The sequence below is a fragment of the Liolophura sinensis genome, chromosome 6 (genome assembly GCF_032854445.1).
Source record: "Liolophura sinensis isolate JHLJ2023 chromosome 6, CUHK_Ljap_v2, whole genome shotgun sequence".
NCBI classification, from domain to species: Eukaryota; Metazoa; Mollusca; class Polyplacophora; order Chitonida; family Chitonidae; genus Liolophura; species Liolophura sinensis.
In genome coordinates, this window is record NC_088300.1 from 24155330 (window position 1) to 24176395 (window position 21066).

General features: G+C 39.9%; 1 protein-coding gene across 1 annotated transcript in view; it reads right to left on the reverse strand.

Annotated features, from left to right (window-relative positions):
• Positions 1-5309: 5309 nt before the first annotated feature.
• Positions 5310-21066, reverse strand: part of LOC135467026 (transmembrane protein 151B-like) — a 48128-nt gene continuing 32371 nt past the window's right edge. The window contains exons 2-3 of the mRNA XM_064744781.1: positions 12135-13788; positions 5310-5455 (exon numbers count right to left, since the gene is read on the reverse strand). Of these exons, the coding sequence (XP_064600851.1) occupies positions 5310-5455; positions 12135-13788 (1800 nt within the window). The remainder of the gene's footprint in view (positions 5456-12134; positions 13789-21066) is intronic.

Consider the following 21066-nt stretch of genomic DNA (forward strand, 5'->3'; position numbering starts at 1 on the left):
GTACTGTGGAGATGACGATCAGTTCGGTACAAAACTAGAACAGCACAGATGCAGGACAGAGATTGATTGTGGTTGTATAAGAACGGCGTCTTTCTGTATCAGGCTTGTCGTAATGTCAAGAGAACACTACTCAAATGACAGTTCCGTAGCCACAATACATGACGCCTATGTGGTAACTGCACATTGCACCAAGGGTGTAACCAAGATGTGCTAAGATATCGATGCGATCGGCAGAATCTGTTGGCGGATGGCATACTTGAATGCCCTCTACGAGTGTTATGATCATTCATTAGCTAGCTCCATGATAAATCTCAGCCACCCCATAAGCCTCTCTCCACCACACTCAGAGAATCGGCGATGGTCCACTGTGAGGGGAAGGTCATGTCTGTGACATAGACACGGCACAGATCGGAACTCCTACCAGATAATTGCGGTCAAATTGGTACAAAGTTCTACACACGGGTCAGGGTTGAATTCAGTACGACAGGCTTTCTAAGATATTGTAAAACCAATCTGTGCTAAATGAATTCCAGGGTGTCTGTTTTTGTCTGGGACTTTGGCGTCTTACTGCAAGGATGTGGCCAGGCGGGCAGGGAAATCCTGTGAATACCCACAGAAAGACATCTGAGGAACTCATCTCCCTTCATCGGTCTACTGCTACCGACAAAGACATGGACATTTGAAATCACTACAAACCATATGGACATTATCAAAGTCAGTGTGAATGGTTAAAGTGTAAAGTTGCATTTTGATGTTTGAAAGATTATGCATTTGAAGGAACGACGAAACCCACTTCAGTGTGAAATCCTTTCTTTAGTAAACTGTGAGACTGTCGTTTTTACCAAATACTACTTATCTTAATTACCAAGCTAAATTCATTTCTGTATTGAGTTTTGTTTTTGTTGCTAACACGTATAGTTGATCTGGACTCTCTTGAGGCGGCCCACAAAACACTAACAGATGTGCTGCTCCTGGAGCTAGATGTGCTAGATGCTTCGACTAGTTGTATATTCATTTCGCTCATTGTAAATTGTCAATATCAGCATGTGTGCATTGGCATCAAAATATCGCTGTAGCTAAAGACTAACACAAATGAGGAAGTGGAAGTTGAAATTCCATCACAAAGAATTGTATGGTATCTGCCTTGTAACATAACAACCTTGTTTTCGCGATGTCATTACGTTTCAGGGCAAATGGCTTCTCTTGAAGAACAGTATTTAACATTTTACCAGAATTATGTTGTGAAAAGTTATGACGCCATAACCGGTAAGGCATGACAGCATTCATGTCCATTGAGTTTTGTTCGACTAGATTATTCTCAGTGTAGTGATCAACTCCCCAGTGATTCGCTAAAGTCATGAACTGTATCACTAATACAGATTTGACACACTGTAACTAAACGGTCCGTTTGAATGAGGGTTTTTCGTCTTTTGTTCATCTTGTCTCTTTGGGGAAATGTAAAATGTTAGTGTATCCTGGTATCCGAAACAGGTTTTTGCGCTGTGGGCTGTGTACATGAAGTGTCCAATGTGTATAGTACAAACCTATCAATAAATAAAAGACGTTTATCAGAAACACGATTCAAATATAGTTGTTGTCGTGGCGGTATATAGATATGCATATTATCTTGATTGATGTTATTTCCAACAACCACAGGGAGATAGTGTCAGTTTACCACTGGCGGATGGGTAAAATATAATTGAAGACATACCCCATAGGGAGTAAAACCAAAGCAGCGACTACAGTGTGATAGCTGGCAAATGGTCAGATGTAACCGGTGGTATACGGCCTATTGTTGGTTTACCCCAGTTATGATTATATTCTAAATGTTCACGAAAATGCTTAAAAACCACCAAGTTACACTCCTGCTAGCACCATAGCTTAAGCACCGTAACTGAAAGTTAATCCTGATCAAGACGCCTTGCACTGGTCATTATCTGACACACACATGACCCCCTTGTTGTTGTGACAGATTGGCACGAGGTCATGAAAAGATTTGGCCTTGGGCCTATTTGGGCTAATTAACACTTTACGGAAAGTCTTGACTGCAATGGTGGAAGTAAACATTTGTGTTTTTATCAAGGTCCTGAATCAAATTGTGTTCATAAGGTCATCACAGTGCAAGAAACAAAAAAACAAAAAACACAAAAAAAACAACAACAAAAAACAACAACAACATCATAAAACTGATAGTAGGTTTAGCTTCCGCTTTGACTATTTACTGGTTCTAATTCCCCGAAATTCATGCAGAATTACATGACAGCATGTGTTTTCTGATCTTGTAGTTAAGTTGCCGTTTATGGAAGATCTCAGCCTTGGCCTATCACTGAGCATTGATCGTTCAGTAGGCATCATTATAAAATACCTGGAGGAAGGTAATTTTTGTTTGTCTTGTAGGTCGGCATTCTGTAAATAAGATTGCATTTATTTATTTTCCGGACTGACATTATATTCTTATCATAAGAAATACTTTACCTATAAAACGCTTTTATGGGGAAATCCTAACATATTCCAAAGGCTTAATTAAGCTCGTGACATAAAGCCATGGCCGAGCTAATGGCACCTGGATTCAAACGCGCAACCTTTAATTTGTCTAGATTACATCTTTCTGGAGGGCTCGGGTGGCGAAGCTCCGGAAAGAAATTTTGTGTAAACAGTTCTGACTATTAGCTAGGTCTAACTGGTAGCGTATGTTGATGTTACAACCATATTGGTGATGTTTGTTAAAGTCTAATGGAAAGAAATACGCTTGTCTCGTATGTTGGTCTAGAAAAACTTTTCTCATACACATGAACGAAAAAGTGATAACTATCGTTGCACGGAAGCATATATGGAGCTATAGTGTTCTCCATCCACAAATATTATCAGTTCTCCAAATCACGCAGTTTTGTCATTACCAGTGTCCAGCCCTAACACTATCATCTCGTGTTATTTCACTGTATTCGTGCCTTAATATCTCTGAGTGGATTGAAGTGGAAACTGTGAGAGACATGCAATCATTTGTCCATACAACATCGTTAGTTTTCGTCTTACTATTGAACACCTGATCGATGTAAAAGTCCTAAAGCCTTCTTCGTCTTTTTCAATTTTTCACTTTTGTGTCGTCGTTATGAAATAGGTACATCATTACTATCATCTATTTAACAAATATATTCTGAGAAAGTCTATTCCCACCATCCAAAACTTGGCAAAAGACCAAAATTTCAATTAATCCGTATTATTAATCTCTGATAAAATCATCTTTACTAATAGACAAACGAAATGAATTAGGATAGAATTTGGACAAAGGGTGTAGATCAAAATTCATCGGTGCCGTCTTTTCATCAAATTTAACTACATCGAAAAGCAAAACCTATTTGTTGGGTTTGCTCCCAACACATTAAAAACTTTTGTTATGTAATATTTCGGCGTATACTGCTATAAAAAATCACTATCTATCCACACATCTGTCTGGGTTCAGTAGGGCGGAAAATCTTATATAATCAATACGTACTCTTAGATAAGGAAGGCCAGCAATGAAAGCTTACGAGTCCCCTTCAAAAAATACAGGCGAAAACTTGTTGGCTTGCAGTTTCGAGGACCAAGTGAGAATGGGAATGCGAATGTTGTCTTGCTTCTTGGGTCTGAATTACGAGTTGAAAGCTTTTATGGCTTTTATGTATTGTTGGCAAGAAACAATCTTATTGCGGGCTCTTTCTCCCATCACGTTCGCCATTATGGAGGAAGTGAACCAAGAGTAAGGCTCTCAAGGTAGTCGTGGAACATTGTTTCTGACGGATTCAGTCGAACCGTTACTTCCAGCACTAGAGCTGCCAGTTTTAATAAGCAGGTTCCAGCGAATTATTCCATTAGGCTGATCGCGTTAAAGAGGAACAATTCGCTGAATTTCTGAACATTTCCAAATGTGCTCAGTTAAAAAAAAAACGAAATAATTTAACGATTTTAGTAAAGAGGTTGTGTATTTAAAAAATGTGCAATTTGGAGAAGATTATTTTGGACAAAAAGGCCTTTTTATTTTTCATGACAAAGAAATTGTCTTTGCAATATCGTTTTTAACGGGTAAAAAGATAATTATCATGTTCAATGTTGATTCTAAACACTGCAAAGGTGCTATCCTTTTAAGAACCACAGACAACGAAAATACATTTTTCCCCAGCCGTTAAGTGGTCTTTTCTTCGCTCCGTTTGTGCCAAGAACAAGTGCCTGGGTGGATAATAGCACTGGGCCATAGTAACCGTTACCCCACACTACACCATGACTCCATCTATGGCCATTCGGGACAGAGGCTACAGAGGAAGCATTGTTGTTCGACGTACGAGGCCACAGGTATGTACTGTGTCAAGGCTTATCGACTAGCATGACACAACTTTAGGCGTTAAACGTAACAAGCACATCTAAATCCTCAGTTGGAGGTTTTTAACGGTCAAAACTTGTGATAATAAAAACAGTTGGCGGGTTTGTTTGTTGGTGTTCTGCTTACCTCTTCCTTACATTCTTGCTTCATTCTTGTAACTTTTTAGGCGTGTCTTAAGTAACCATCAGTTTAGTCGATGAAAGATAAGAACTGAAAAAGGTTTATTCTTGCCATTGTTTGTGACTGGGGTTTTGTCGCTTTTAGTCGTGGTCAGGTAAGAATGATGTATTATGTCAAGAGACAAAACACTGTTTAAATAGAACCACAGTACATGACGTCCATGTAGTAACCACTCATTGATACCATCTTTATAAATGTATCACCCGCCAATCCAGCTCGTAAGCCTCTATGTAGACGTCACTAGTCTGTCAATTCGTATCACTGCTTTCTTAAAATGACCGTCCCGGATGATAAAATGTATTTTGGATAGCCAAGCTATATCGATGCCTTCAGCTGACCATGTTGGCGGATGTCAGTGGTGAATGCCCCCTTCGGCGTGATAGTCCTTCATTAGCTAGCTCCATTATGAATCTCAGCGACCCCCCAAGCCTCCTCTCTCCATCAGGCTCTAGTGATTCAGCGATGGTCTACTGTGAGGGAAGGTCATGTTTGTGACATGGACACGACCACAGATCGGGACTCCTACCAGATAATTGCGGTCACATTGGTACAAAGTTCTAAATACGGGATGTCTATACGACAGGTTTTCTAAGATATTGTAAAACCCGTCTGTGCTAAATGAATTCCAAGGAGTGTGTTTTTGTCCTCGACCCCGGCCTACAGTTTTCGGTGCCTGACTGCGCGGCTGGACAGGCAGGGAAATCGTATGAATACCCACGGAAAGACGTCTGACGAGCTCGTCTGAACAGCAATAAAATACACGTCAGCCTTTCATTTACACTGGGGGGATTTCAGAGATATCTGGTAGGAACTCGAGATAACTCGTTGAACCGTGTCTGGCGTCCTCTGATGACCTCAGCTCAAGGTCATTCGCTCCCTGAAGAAGATGGCGAAACCAGTGAACCAAATCTCTTAGGTATTCTGAAAGCAAAAGAGACGGATGTCAGGAATCATTACAGCTCAGACTGACGTTGTCCATATGCGCTTGTTTTTCAAAGTGTATAATAGCGCTATGATGTCTGTAAAATTAAGACTTGGTCAGAAACAGTAAATCTCACATGAGGATGAAATCTTCACTGAAACTTTTACACGGATGGTGTTTAAGAAATAAAAATAGGAATTACCAACGTAAATCATTTTCTGCACAGTTTTACCACAGTATTTTCTTGAATAATCCAAGTTCGTTCGAAACTATATGGCTGAAAAAGTGTATTTATGTATGTATGAATGTATGGTTTGGGTTTGACGTCGTACTTAACAATTTGGCCATGAGGAGTCATTAGGCGTGTGTCCATCCCGCCAAAGTGCTGCCGCCACTAAAGCATCATGCCGAAGACACCAGACATGACACTTCACCGAATCACATCATACTGACACCGGGCCAACCAGTCATGTTTCCTTGCTTTAACTTTGCTTTTACCATTTTAAAAAGTCATTGGTGTGACCCGACTCCTGACTTCGAGGGTGACACTCGAAATGGTCAAATGGAAAAGTGACTTTAATCGATTTATAATCATTCATTCCCAACTGGTGGATGATTTATTAGTACTTGTATATCCAGTTGACATGTGAATTCTACATTTTAAATTACTGATATTATTTATATCAACATATCAACATTATTTTCAAAATATTGCTGTAGGTTAATAGTAACTGAAATATGGAAGTAGACCTTCAAATCCCTCTCCAAAGCATCCCGTGTTATCTGCCTTGACGGTTATCTTGTTTTCTGGATGTCTGTCTTCCGGTGCGCTCGGGTGCAATTGCTCTCCCTTGAGGGACAGTACTTAACATTCTTAGAGAATTATGAGGTAGAGAAAGTGATGAACCCATTACCAATAAGGCATGACAACAGTCATGTCCATTGTTTTTTTTGTGTGTGTGGAGTATTGTTAGTGTGTTGATAAACTCCCAAGTGTGTCCGTACAATCATGGGCTTATTACTAATACAAATCTGATACACTGTGCTTAAATGTTCACTTATACTGAGAGTTTATTAGTGTTCGTTCATTTTTTGTCTCTCTGGGGAAATGCAAATTTTTGCCGGAATCTCAAACAATCTTTTCTTTTTTTTTGGATTACGAAAAGTACGCTCAGATTTGGAAATAAATTGTAAGTACTAATCTATAAATCTCTGACATGGAAGATGTTTATCACAAAAACGATTAGAATTCTGCACTTGTCTGATAATTATACAGGTATGCATAAAATCTCGATGGCTTATCAGGCGATGTAAAATTCCATGGTGATATCCCAGTGATGGTCCTTGTGAATAAAGCAAATGATTGCCAGTTAGTTACAGCAAAACAGAAGACAGACTTAATGTCATAAAATATTAAATTTTGTGCCAAATTGTCGTTTTCTAACTTCCCACCTTTTTTGTGTGTAGCCGTAATTGAAACTTTGATCATTGTAGGTTTCTGCTTATCTAGAAGTCCCTCATTATTCACACAGAATAACAAATATGCTCCGATATACAACGTTTTAAAGCCACAACATTATTTCTACATTACATGTATGAATTTGTACATATATAAATTGACCCTAGGTAGAAAAAACGTGTTGAATTGCATGGTACATGTGTGTTCCGCCAAACAGTTGTGAATTATTCTCTGGATAGTGCATGTTTCACCATAGATCAGAATTCTTACTCTTTTCTGTGTTAAGGATTGCAATGGTTTACATGGTTTTACTTTACCCATGGGTACTTTACACACAGGGAACTCTTCGACAACAGAGCATTCCTTCTGTAGATAATTGATTTGATACAAAATTAAAATACTGAAAACTCGGTAACGTCCTATAAACACAGGAACACCACTGAATGCGTCGAATAAAACAGTAATTTACGAGGTAATGGTCCCCAAGTGGTGATAATGTAGGAAAACCGGATTTTACTGCGTTGTGCTGTCTTCTTACAGTTTTAATTTACTTTCACTTCGAAAATTGGCCTGATTTAAAAAAAAAAACGGGATAACACATTTAAACGTTCCTCTGGGAAAACTAGCTTCATTTTAAGTTTTTGCACACACTTGACAGCAAAAGGATGCATTAGTGTTTCGTTTTTATGTTACACCTGTCCAAAATGACTATCCCATGTGAGTTTCTATCCACAAACGACGTGCACAGTATCAAAAGTGTGCACAAATATAGTACGTCAAATTTATCGATAAATTCACCGTAAGTTGCATGCGGATGGATTTTATTCATGACGTAGTAAGCTGACAATAATCCCACTCTAAATCAGACCTGGATTAGTTGGCTACAGTAGCTTACGGTGATAATTTACTCTGTTGGTTTGTTTATGTGTATGGGTTTGTTTAATTGTTTGTTTAATTTCATGATCAGTATTGTTTTGTTCATATCATGGCTATGTGCAGACTGGCCTCGGTGCTGGCGTATTTATAGAGCTGCATCACTCTAGCGCTATTCCGAAGACACCGGGCATGATGCCCTCAGAGTATAAAGTAGTATTTCCTCCATGAATGAAAACAAACATATAAAGCCTCATCACTAATTATCAACGGCTATCTGTCGCCAGGTGACTGGATATATTAAAAAGTCATGAAGTGCATCAAATGGCTGAAGCTCGTCTACATTTAATAACTTCGTTACAATCCGGGCTATTGTATTGACCACAGAAAAATGGTTTGAATTACCCCTTAGTCTTCTCGCGGATGGACACAAGACCGTAAATGAGAGTTAAGCAGACTGTCTCCCCTGCCTTTATATGACTGATACATGATCCTCTTGTTGTTGTTTTGACAGATTGGCCCGAGGTCATACAAACATTCGGTCTTCGGCCTATTTGGGGTAATTGTCGCCTTGTGCAAAATTTTATTGCAATTGTGGCAGTAAACATTTGCATTTTTTTCATCCACGTTGTTATAGAATTTGCGTTGATTAATTGTCGCCTTGTTCATGGTTTGATAAGGTTTACTTTTTTTCACTTTCGCTAAGATAATGGATTGCTACAGTACGGAACCATTGCTTTCTGCTGTGAAAAACAGCATTTTACAGGAATGACGAGTATCGATATGTTAAATTGTCTATTTCTTCTCGCATGTTTCGATACATTTCCTCGAAAACCTGCATCTAATTTTAATGGTTGGGTAGTTGATAACACGAAGAACCGCTGACTCCCCATCCCCTCACGGTTTCGTTTGGGATGACATCATTACGTGACAGCCACGGAGTACGGTGCTAGACACAACCGTATTGATTTCCCACAGCGTTGAGGGCTAGTGTTACTCTCAGCAGTGTACAACAGCAACTGACACCGACCGCAATTTCTAAGATGGCATACCTGTCTTCAGAGATGTGTGGCTCGACTCCACTCAAGATCAGTAAACACTGATACCTCAGACATTGTTTTCTCCTGGGGGTAATAGAACTGTGGTGAGGATGCTGTCGAGCACTTCAGGGATCCAGGGTGTCTCAAAACAAATGAGTCCTTTGTACTGTGATAGAGACAGTAAAAAACCGACTCCGACGATCTTGACAGCTTCTTAAAACAAGTTTTCCTGAACAGACGGATCGAAGTATAACGAGCTCTTGCAAAAGAAATGTAAAGTTCTTGACTTCACTACTTTATTTGGAAACCAGGAGTGTGTGTCAAAATACAGAATAGTGTCGAAAGAAGATACATGCTTGAGATTTTATGCTAGTGTCTAAGTAATGGTCTTAAAACGTAGATAAAAAACATGATAGAAAATAAAATTTCACACTTTCCAGCTACTCTCAAAAGGAACTAATTTTTAACTTTTATGTCGCATTCAAAATTCAGAACAGTGTTTAAAGAAAATACACGCTTGAGATTTCATTCTGTGATAAAAACCGTTTAAAAGAACTGGAAGTGTCATGCATGTCCGAAGTCCATGACGAGATCATATATATGGTGTTGGAAAACGAAGACCAGGTAAAGTTCCAGCCCGTTGAGATTTGTAGAGTTTGTTATATCAGTACTGCCTGAATTCTTTCAGATTGAGAAAAGGCAAAGAGGCAGCGCAAATGTGATACCGTAATTCATATGTATTGTATGATAACCAGTGAGATGTAACGGTAAAGGCTGTGGGGAAATCATTTATGGTGAATTAGAAATTCTCATTGTCGATGCTTTTGTGAATTTTTCCATGACCAAAGCTGCTGGATGTAAGTCCACGGAACAGGAATGGTCCGTATAGTAGACAGAAGGACGAACATGTAAGCCATTGTTTTATGAATGTTTTCAACCTTGCTCTGTTAAACAACATACACTCTGGTGATCAGATACCTACGGGTTGTGTCCAGTGAGAGATTGGCACCATCCACATATACAGAAGTTTTTACTGTAGTGATAGAGAGAAGGAAATCCTTTAAATGATAAAGTAAATATGTGGCAAGAATAACTGATCAAAAAAAAGTTGATGGATGAAGGTTCATTTATTTGTTATCTTTGGACTGGTATAGTAACGTACATAAGACCATAAGAAGCCATTTCTCTGCCGCAACTGACAGATGGTAATCTTACAAAGGATGTGACAGGAGCAAATATTTCAGAAATGTTTATATAGAGAAAAAGATTTGTCTTGGTATCTTGACACACATCAAACCAAAACAAATCATTTCAATGTAGCGGCGTGTTTTACAGGATTGTTATTGAAATCGCGGCATAAGTAAAAATCTGCCAAAAGTCATGGAAACTGAGACAAATAATTGAGGTTAACAACCTTTTTTTCAAAAATCCCTATTATTTTTGATGAGCTGGTCAAATATGGCACATTCGACTACTTTTTATTTCAATATTTGCTGCATGCCAAATCGCTTCTGTCATTTAAAGTGACATGATTTATAAGGATCCAATCAAAGTGAAGGGAACGGCTTAGATGTGTATGGGTTATTTTCAATAGTTAACGTTTTTGTTGCCGACTGAAAACAAAAAAGTTTTTGGATTTAGTGATGGACCGGCCCCAATAAATAAGGTATACTATAGTCTTGAAGACAAAGATAATATGACGCGCCGAAAATTGGACCACCGGGGTTTACCACCCCTGGTTGTAAAGTGAGAAGTATTGTGGTAGAAAATGAGCCAGTGACGATAGAGAAATGGCACAAAATGCATTTCCTAATACGTTCTGGTTTATATTGCTTTATCAGCCAGGTAATATTTGATGGTTAGGACCTAATGACCTAATGAGAGGGCTCAAGGTTTCAACGTTCAATAACACTATATTCATGAGTACATATTCAGTTCTTGGAGACGCCATAACTACATTGTTACTCCCTTTATTGGAGTCTTCTTTTGTTAAAATCTCCCCTTACTGGAATCTTTTTTTGTTAAAATCTCCCTTTATTGGAGTCTTCCTATGTTAGAATCTCCCTTTATTGGAGTCTTCCTTTGTTAAAATCTCCCTTTATTGGAGTCTTCCTTTGTTAAAATCACATTTTATTGGAATCTTCTTTTGTCAAAATCTCCCCTTATTAGAGTCTTCCTTTGTTAAAATCTCCCTTTACTGGAGTCTTCCTATGTTAAAATCTCCCTTTATTGGAGTCTTCCTTTGTTAAAATCACCTTTCATTGGAATCTTCTTTTGTCAAAATCTCACCTTATTGGAGTCTTCCTTTGTAAAAATCTCCCTTTATGGGATTCTTCCTGTGTTAAAATCTCCCATACTGGAGTCTTCCTTTGTTAAAATCCCCTAACTCCCACCACCCCATTGAATGAATGAATGATTATGGCTTAACGTCATCTCGGTACTGGAATATTAAAACATTGGAATATTAAAACATACATCAAAGAGTAATCCATCATATTATAAATGTATATTTATTGACAATGGCTGGAAATATTAATCAGTTGGCACGGTTATCATCACAACTCCATAATACTGTTATCAATTACAAGTCACCCTCGTGTGTCGGTGTATCAGTCAGTGAGAACAAATGTGCAGTCCCTTATCCTCAATCGGAGGCCCTGATGCTGGGATAGTAAAGAAAGTGTAATACAACCGAATAATTTCCCTTGATTGAAATATATGTACAGAATCTCTTTCCAATTCACTCTTATTTGACCAAAGAAAAGCGCCTCAGATTCTGGCACTGTCTTAACGTATTTTAAGTCAGATGCCCAAAAATTCGGTATCAGAATTTTACAGTATATATTTTAATGTCCAAACAAAAAAAAATGCTTTTTTGAATTGATTGAAAACATTGCTATCACTGTATTACGCTTTCTTTAACATTGTATATGATCCAAAGAAGACATGCTTAACATTTGATTAAACATGGGATTGGTTTCCAAGTCAGGCCATATACATTCTGGTTAGCAGAAAACCAACATGGATCTCTGGTCATCCCATCTGAAGACAACAGAAAAACTGAATCTTCCACATCACTTCTGGGTTTTCCACTTTAGTCGGAATTTTTTGAATGTGATCAAAGAAAAGAAGACTTGGTGATGAAACTATGATGTTTCAGCTTGCCGAGCTCTATCACAAAATGAATCATACGTTTCTTATTTGAACGCTGGAACACCATTTGTTACAAAGATGTTTCCATGCATTCTAAAGTTTTGTAGTGTCTCCTTGGTCTTTGGTTAATTGCAGTTTGTTCTTCCTCATTACCTGCTTCCTCCCGTCTAGCCGATCGGGGGATTCTTTGCATCCAGAGGGCGTCCTCATAACGAGGCGGAGGGTCTTCCGGTGAGGAAATGACCATCTCTACTTCCCGCGTGGCGGAGTGATATCTCACGTGTGTCTCTCTTTGACTGGACAATGGAGGGCTTGATGAAGATGGTCTGGGGGTGGACGAAGTAGGGTCATGCGCACTCGGGTGTTCGTTCCTAACCCTGGCGACACGAGATGAAATCGGAAGTGGTGGCGTAAGCATGCATACATTGTCATACTCAGGAGATGACAGTGAACCTAGTGTTATTTGATGAATATCAGGGGTACTATGCGAGCTTCGCCATCTCTTTTTCCGTTTCCATTTTTTTCTGCCACCCCTTCTGCCCTGCGTGGGAGTGTCGAACCCATCGGGAAAACTACCCGGGTTATAATGTGAGCTATAGTTTTGAGCTGATCGACTGACAGTGAAGTATCTGTTGTGTATGCAGCCAGTCTGTACATCACCGTTTACCATCAGCCCGTGGATGTAGCCATTGCTCTGCGTCGGCGTTAGGAAGCTGCTGAAGGTGATGCTGCGAGGAGTGGATCGGAACGGCATCGGTGTTATATTGCCATTGGCATCCTGCATTGTTCGTGGATACACGGAGGAGTCCATGAGCAGCGCCTCAGAATAACTGGGTACCATCGTGTAATTATTCCTAATGTGCATCTCTAGCTCCGAACTTCCCATTGTGCTCACTCTAGACATTGTACCTGGGCCGTAGAGCGGATCAATGTAATTTGTGCCAAACAACTTGTGTATATGATAATGAACGTAGGCGGTCTTGTATTCAATGATAACACGCAATGGCCAGGATAACAGCAGAAATGAAGCAATCCAGAAAATTATATGAGACACGTACCATGGTAGATGATCTGGGTCGGCGAAGGCAATGACGTAATCCTTAAAACTGACGTTGAGCAAGTCCATTCCTTCGCGAGTCTCCATATAATCGTCGCGTCGTTCGTGAGTCTGGAAAAAGTCAGCACGCTGATCCTCAAATTCGTTCTCCGCATCGTAATTCGCGAAGGAAAACGCCTTTGAGAACTTTATTTTTGTTGCCGGGTAGTTCTCCAGGCCTGATAGGTGTTTTGAAATATCCTTGACACCACAGCTGTTAAAGTTGAAAGCTGATCCTGCCGTGTGTGTGTTGACTCTCTCGTAATACACCTGGGTTGTGGTAAAGGCGTCGCCATTACGGTACCTCGTCACCTGCCGAGTTCTGCGTACGTAATGGTAGCACACTGCCTTCCACCATATCACGGGTAAAGCCTCGCGCATGATCTGAATCCGTTCATACACCGTATTGGCGTCTATTTTGTAATGAAGTTCAATGCGGGTATGGCTGTGCCAACATTCGACCAAGTACACCAAATATAACATAATCACAAATGCCACAGGAATGTAAACGTATCCATCATCACAAGGGCTTGCTTGGTTCACCCTAGTCATAGGGACCTGATAGAAACTGACAACTACCCGCGACACGACGGCCAGACGACACCAGGCGATGGCGGCGAGACACCCGTAAATGAGCAGAGACAGTATCAAACATTTCCAGTGGGTGTCTCTTCTCATTGACCCACAGAACGACTGCTTTATCGGCTCCTGCTGGAAAAACATAAAAAAATACATACATTAATACTTATACCATGACCCATGGTTTTTGTTTTCCGTACCATTTTGTTTTAGTTAAGGCTTTATTTCAACTATATATAGATCTAGATATGCAAAACTGGCTCACAAATATGACATATTTTGACATCTCTTTGACATCTTTTGACATTAATATGTAGAATTTGAAACACAAATATGACACATTTTAACGTACATAAAGGGGATTGGTACACACAAATATGACACATTTTGACGGAATTCAGTAGAATTGGTACACACATATATGACACATTTTGACGTACAAAAGGAGAATTGGTACACACAACTATGACACATTATGACGTACAAAAGCAGAACTGGTACACACAAATATAACACATTTTGACGTACAAAAGTAGAATTGGTACACACAAATATAACACATTTTGACTTACATAAGTAAAATTGGCACACGTAAATATGACTGATGTGACAAACAATCAAACAATTATACATTTTGAGTTAAAATAACAAGACAGGTTTAAACCTACGACCATTTTACTGTTAAAGAAATATTTTTGAAAAAGAGGGAAATAAGATTAAAAAGACGTGTGAATTGACAATTAATACTACAGCGGATTCGGTTGAGATATTGTAATATTGTTTTATTTTATGGATAACCTTGTGCAAATTCTACACATACGCAGTATCCTCTAAGCACATAAGTAATTTTTTTAATAGCTCTTGATCCGAAGACCTCTTTAGAAAGTCTTTCTAATCCTCAATTCACAATAATCCATGACTCCCGATTCCGGAATAAACCTCTGAACAGGCCGATGACCTTTCCCGTGATATGTGCTGACCTAGATATAAAATCAGATTTTACCTCAGCTCATTGTCCAAAGACCTATACACCTTATGCATATACCATATAATTTTCTTTATTAATCGTTCACACCTGTAATTCCCAATGTTTTCATGTAAACCGCTTTCTGACCTGTATCGTCATACCATGTGACCTCGGTTTGGCATAGGTTTTTAACCTCTCCTTGCTAGGAGTGTTTAGCTTGGCAACAGCTACTTGTGACTCCACAGAGGAATTCCTCGTAATACGTGCCAAAACTGTTTAACACCGTGACTCTAAGTCTCCCTATGTCTCCCGGAGGATTCGCCTTGTCCGAGAAGCCGTCAAATAAAACCTTATTAACTGTTACCATGTTATTCCCACGGCAGAACCCAACCTTATTAGCTGTTGCTATGCTAGTCCCTAAGCGCGGACCAATCATTCTAAAGTTCACGGGTTTTTGCTGATAATTCCCCGTCCACTCGACACCACGAGGTTAGATCTACCAGTTAACACTACGACCGAATGTATTTTGTATTCGTCAAAGAGTCATTCATCTGTAAAACAAGAGTGTTTGAGAAAAGCATCTGGGTAACGCTCTATGTCGTCATTTGAATAAATCTACGCATACATCCATAAAAACTTAGATGTCAATAAAGCTTAAATTATTCACTGTCAGCGGAGGTAGTGTCTCATTACATCGCCTAGCATTTCGGCAGATACAAGATATACGAGAGACTCTGAAGTCCAGTCAAAAAACCATTGGGATTCTGCGAGTAAAATTTCAGGTGTACAAGCAGCCGTATATCTGGTCGGGTTGTCTCAATCACCGAAATCAATCTGGCTGTACCCAGATTGTCACAAAACGTTGGGTTAAGGGTCCAGTACACATAAAGAGCCTGTTGTTAACGCTGACTCGCAAATTCCAACCCGATACTATAAGGTCCTCTTATAGCGCTCCACGCGTGGCCACCTCTCTGGAAGTTTATCGAATTATAGCGCTGTGGTCTTTGTAGCCAGCAGACGGCCGAGATTGAAATGGCTCTGTGATTTGAATCCGAGCGTTCTTCGGTAGATTATCCCGTGTGTGATTTAAGGGTGTCTGTGTGTGCCGGGTAGATTGTCACCATCTAGACAGAGAGGGCAGGGTCGGGCTCTCCAAGCCTGGCTTATCTCTGCGCACAAGTGCTAAGATGTATTCCCTAATCCAATAATACTTCAACGACGACACGCACCCAATCACACCTACTTCAAAGAAATTAATTTAGATGAGATTGGATTTTATAATACTGTTGAATGGGCGGGGTAATGCATTATAGACAAGTCAGCATTTAGACCCTTGTAGCAATTTGGTTAAAATTATCTGCTGAGCCGATGCTACAGGACAGACCCATAAAGCTCTGTATTTTATAGAAAATCCATACTGCTGATGGCGGAGAGAAGGATGGAAGGAGGCAAATTGAGAAACCCTGCTTTCGTCTCCATTCAGCAGAGTAATGATAGTAACAGAACTTGGTGGATCAGGCGTGTTTGTAGTCGTACACAAACGATTATTCGAGAAGAAATCTTCACAGAAAGACAGATATGTGTTCGTGAACTTAGGCAATCGTTACGAAATCATTATTCGCACTATATACTGGAGAAAGAAACAAGTTCCTTAGAAATGGTCTTGAGAACAGTGTCACTTAAGCGTATAGATCTCGGCACGCAGACATGAGTGCGACGATCACTTTCTCACCCAAAACTTTTGATTCAGTAAAATTTAAATTTATGGAACAAACATGGATTCTGCGTTCTTTGTGAGGGACAAATGTTTTGGTTGTTAAAGCAGACAATTAGTTCCTGGTACTGAAATGTCCGTAAGTATCATTGTGTTCGGATCGTGCCGTTGCCAAGGCATCGGTTGTCTAGATGTCACGTGCGGCTTAGTCTGAGGCCAGGTGAAGTCTGTGATTGAAATTGGCCGGTAAACCACATGCGGCTAGCCATGCAGGGCTTCTGCTATGAGTCAAACCGACCATTCCTATTCTCAAGGGAAAATCGCGGAGAGTTTGTGTCGACCTGACATCTCCTCCAATTCTCGACCGATTCTTCCATAAATCCATTCGTTGACTTGATGTTAGATACAACCGTCGGACCATACGACATCTGCTATATCTGTCGCTTCTGAGATGCAGGAATAGAGTTTATATTTTCTCTAGTACTATTTACTTTGATAACCTAAATAGTCGTCTCGGAAAGAGTGATTTCAAATTCGGTATTCTTTGTTGTGTTATTCATTTAATTGCCATTCTTCTGTGACTGGCTCCCGGATATGATTTCTGTGTTTAGACCAGCATCATAAACACCCGATGGAAGCTGCTCAATCTCATACATAGCTCTATGTTCTGTCATATTATGAATTCTGTCAGCGCTGTGAACAAACACGTTTCAGAAGAAATCTCAGAAGAGCTTCCGATTGTACATAAATTCATGTGATCCTCACCTAATATGACTAATAATTTCACATAAACATTTGTTTCGTACATAGTCCTTACTTTATGACGAACGCCTTGTGCTTGAGTTTGATCTGGAATTAAGTACAGTAAATTAAAAGGAAGTAAGTGATGAGGTTACCGAAAGCGTTCACGCGGAAGCTAAAGTTGAAAAAAAGTTGCTGGTTGCAGGTGATTTGAGTTTGTTTCCCTGTCACACACACGTTTCAATACGAAGCAATGTTTTTCGTCTCCTGCGAAGTTGTGTTTTTCGTCCCATTTAACATGTTTTCTCTCCCAGCCACGTGGGAATTAGAAATGTCGTATAAGAGTAATGAGAAGAATACATGGCGTGTACAAAAGGGTAATGAGCAATGTTATAGATCTTTTGATTTCTCGAAAGACACAAGAGTGTTGATTGAAATAGAAGCAGGACTGCTCTGTCTTCGTGTCTACGCCTAACCTATACATCGCGAGTAATTAGGATTGTTCAACCAGATATCATATGGTTGGAAATACGATGTGGTATGCCTACCAATGCCACAACCGTGTCACTGTGAACTGTTCCATCCTGAACACGTTTGGGTATCACTTTAAGTCATGTGATCATGCCTAGAAAAACGGCTACAATATAAAAGCCTACAGCATAGAGAGTAAAACTAGAGCAGCGATGACAGGGTGATAGTTGGCAAATGGTCACACATAACTGGTGAAGGCGTACAGCATAGAGAGTATAACCAGATCACCGACCAAAGTGTAATATTTGGCAAATGGTCACACGTAACCGGTGAAGGCGTACAGCATAGACAGTATAACCTGATCAGCGACAACAGTGTGATAGTTGGCAAATGGTCACACGTAACCGTTGAAGGCGTACAGCATAGAGAGTGTAACCAGATTAGCAACGACAGTGTGGTAGTTGGCAAATGGTCACACGTAACCTGTAAAGACGTACAGTATAGAAAGTAAAACAGGAGCAGCGACGGCAGTATGAAATTTGGCAAATGGTCACACGTAACCTTTGGAATACGGCATCTTGTCAATTTCCCTTAGTCAGAGAAAGTTCCAACACTGTGAGACTTCAGGGTTCGTTTATTCGAAAGTGTATGAGCTACTACAGATTTTAAGTCATATTATATATTTAAAATTTTGGCGAAACTTAGCAGGTAAAGCAGTTGTCCATAGTCAAAGTATAACAGCAGAAGACTCAAGGATTATGGGGTAAAGTGCAAAATTAGAAACTTAAAGTGAAATCTGGTATTAAGTCTCAAGATGGGTTTGAACAACCGGGCACTGATCACCTACAGGATGTCCGTTTGTTTTTTCATTTAGCTAAATGTAAATGTGTGTATTGTCTCAGCCCAAAGACAACTAACACAGACAAGGATTTTTTCCTTAGGGAAATTTGTATCTGGTTAGACACAGTTCTTGACCTATTCATTATGAGGAAATGTGTGAGGCTGGAAGTGCTAGCCAGACAACTGAGTAACAACCTCTTCAGCCAACTACGCATCAACAGTCCAAATAATCCTTTTTACACTAGCTGTCCTCCTTGCCACACAACCACTCATATTAATAGGTTTTTTTCCAGGATAACAAGCTTATAAGCCTAGGGTACTCGACAGAATCGATGACAGGAAACCATTGTCTCTCAGTCTTGTAAGAAATAAGGAATGTTTTCGTCTTTACATGACTCAGTGACAGAGTGTTAGGCTTCATCCAGCCGGCTTTGGTGCACACACTCAGTGACAGAGTGTTGGGCTTCATCCAGCCAGCTTTGTTGCACACACTAAGTGACAAAATGTTGGGCTTCATCCAGCCGGCTTTGTTGCACACACTCAGTGACAGAGTGTTTGGCTTCATCCAGCCGGCTTTGGTGCACACACTCAGTGACAGAGTGTTGGGCTTCATCCAGCCAGCTTTGTTGCACACACTAAGTGACAAAATGTTGGGCTTCATCCAGCCGGCTTTGTTGCACAACACTCAGCGTCAGTGCTGGGCTTTATCAAGTCGGATTTGTTGCACACACTCAGTGACAAACTATTGGGTTTCATCCAGCCGGCTTTGTTGCACACACTAAGTGTCAGGGTGTTGGGCTTTATCAAGTCGGATTTGTTGCACACACTTAGTGACAGAGTGTTGGGCTTCATTCAGCCGTCTTCGTTGCACACACTCAGTTACAAAGTGTTGGGCTTCATCCAGCCGGCTTTGTTGCACCACACTTAGTGATAGAGTGTTGGGCTTCATCCAGCCGGCTTTGGTGCACACACTCAGTGACAGAGTGTTGGGCTTCATCCAGCCAGCTTTGTTGCACACACTAAGGGACAAAATGTTGGGCTTCATTCAGCCGGATTTGTTGCACACACTGGGTGACAGCGTGACAAAGTATTGGGCTTCATCCAGCCGGCTTTGTTGTACACTGTAATAAAGTCACACAAGGCTTCGTATGTAAAATAGATATAAGCGTCATGTCCGACATTCGTATACCATTCGAAGTCTGTAAAGGGCGTTCCAAGTCGATAATCGCAAGATCCATTTCCAAAGCAACGTTTAACACTAGCTCCCAAAGACAATGGTATGTAAGAAATTATACAAATAGGAAATAAAGCCGGTAACACAGAGAGAATCTGTTTTCAATCAGTTTTCAATGATGCCAGGCAGACAGTGGATATTCCAGGCATGAATTCCATATCAAAGTTCAAATTCGTCGTCCATGAATGAGGCACAATAAATTTTGTATTGACAGTAAACATCGATCAAGTGTCATGCGGAATGGGCGTAGCCGTTATACCTGTACATAAACTGTTGTGGCGCTATACGCGCTTATACAAGATATTAGACACACATTACATAGTGATGGTAGATTCCTACCTGACTTTTATGCATGACAACTTGATTTATAGGCCTGATGTAATTCCACCTCAGTATCTAACCTTACAACATCTTCTGTGTGGACAGTTTCCATAGTGATGAAGTATTCAGCATGTACACTCACGCGCAAACGAAACTTTCTATATTAAATTCAATCATATTTTCTTGCAGTCGTCATATACTCTGCTCTGAATGGCATGGTAATGTGGCCGGTCATCTGGGAATCAGGGCCTCGTTGTTCAAATCTGTTTTACTACTTTATTACAATTTAGTACTTAGCCCTAAAATAATTGCGTAACAGCATATTTAATATGAGCCATATCTGCTGCTGTTATAGGCCTACTTTGACGTTGGACCAGTGCATTGGCTGCTGAATTTGGCTTAAATCTTAAATATAAAAAGTGACTTAATACCAGTATTAGTTAATACATTTTCGTGAACTGGGCCATGAATCATATTTATGTGTCAAATATATTAAAAATGATGATTTCAAACTGCATGTACATGCGTAAAAACAGGTTATATCCGAATAGTTTGTTCTCATCTGTCAGTGTAACGTTTTAAAACTCTTAGTTGTGTATGTAAGGGACAATTCGAAGAGCAACACTACGGATTACACCACGTCATCATTTCTTGTGTACACGTGCTTCACGTGCAGCCATTATGTGTGCTCATGTTCGTCTGCAGTAAATAGCACAAACAACACTAAGAAAGTGATACTAAAAAATTGTACTTTATGTGAAATTTATGAGTTTGGCGTGAAACAATAAATACATAAATGAATACAGTTTGGGTTCCTCAATGAGTAAGTATTTTTTCATTTCTGTAGGGCCTGGGTCAGACGAACGATTCCAAAAACTGAAATATTTCTGCAGTTAAGTGGGACTTGCTCATATCGTAAACACACAAGTTTATCTTCAAGTGAAAAGCAGGCAAAGTGTGTATCATAAACTCTGTAAAGACTTTAAGATACTGTTTTACAAATAATTTTTTTCAGGTTCTTTTGTAACCCAAAATTTATGCCTCAGTGATATATCGACTCACTAACGTTCCAAGTACATGTATGTAGGTAGCGACTAGTCCATTATACCATTCCGAAACCGT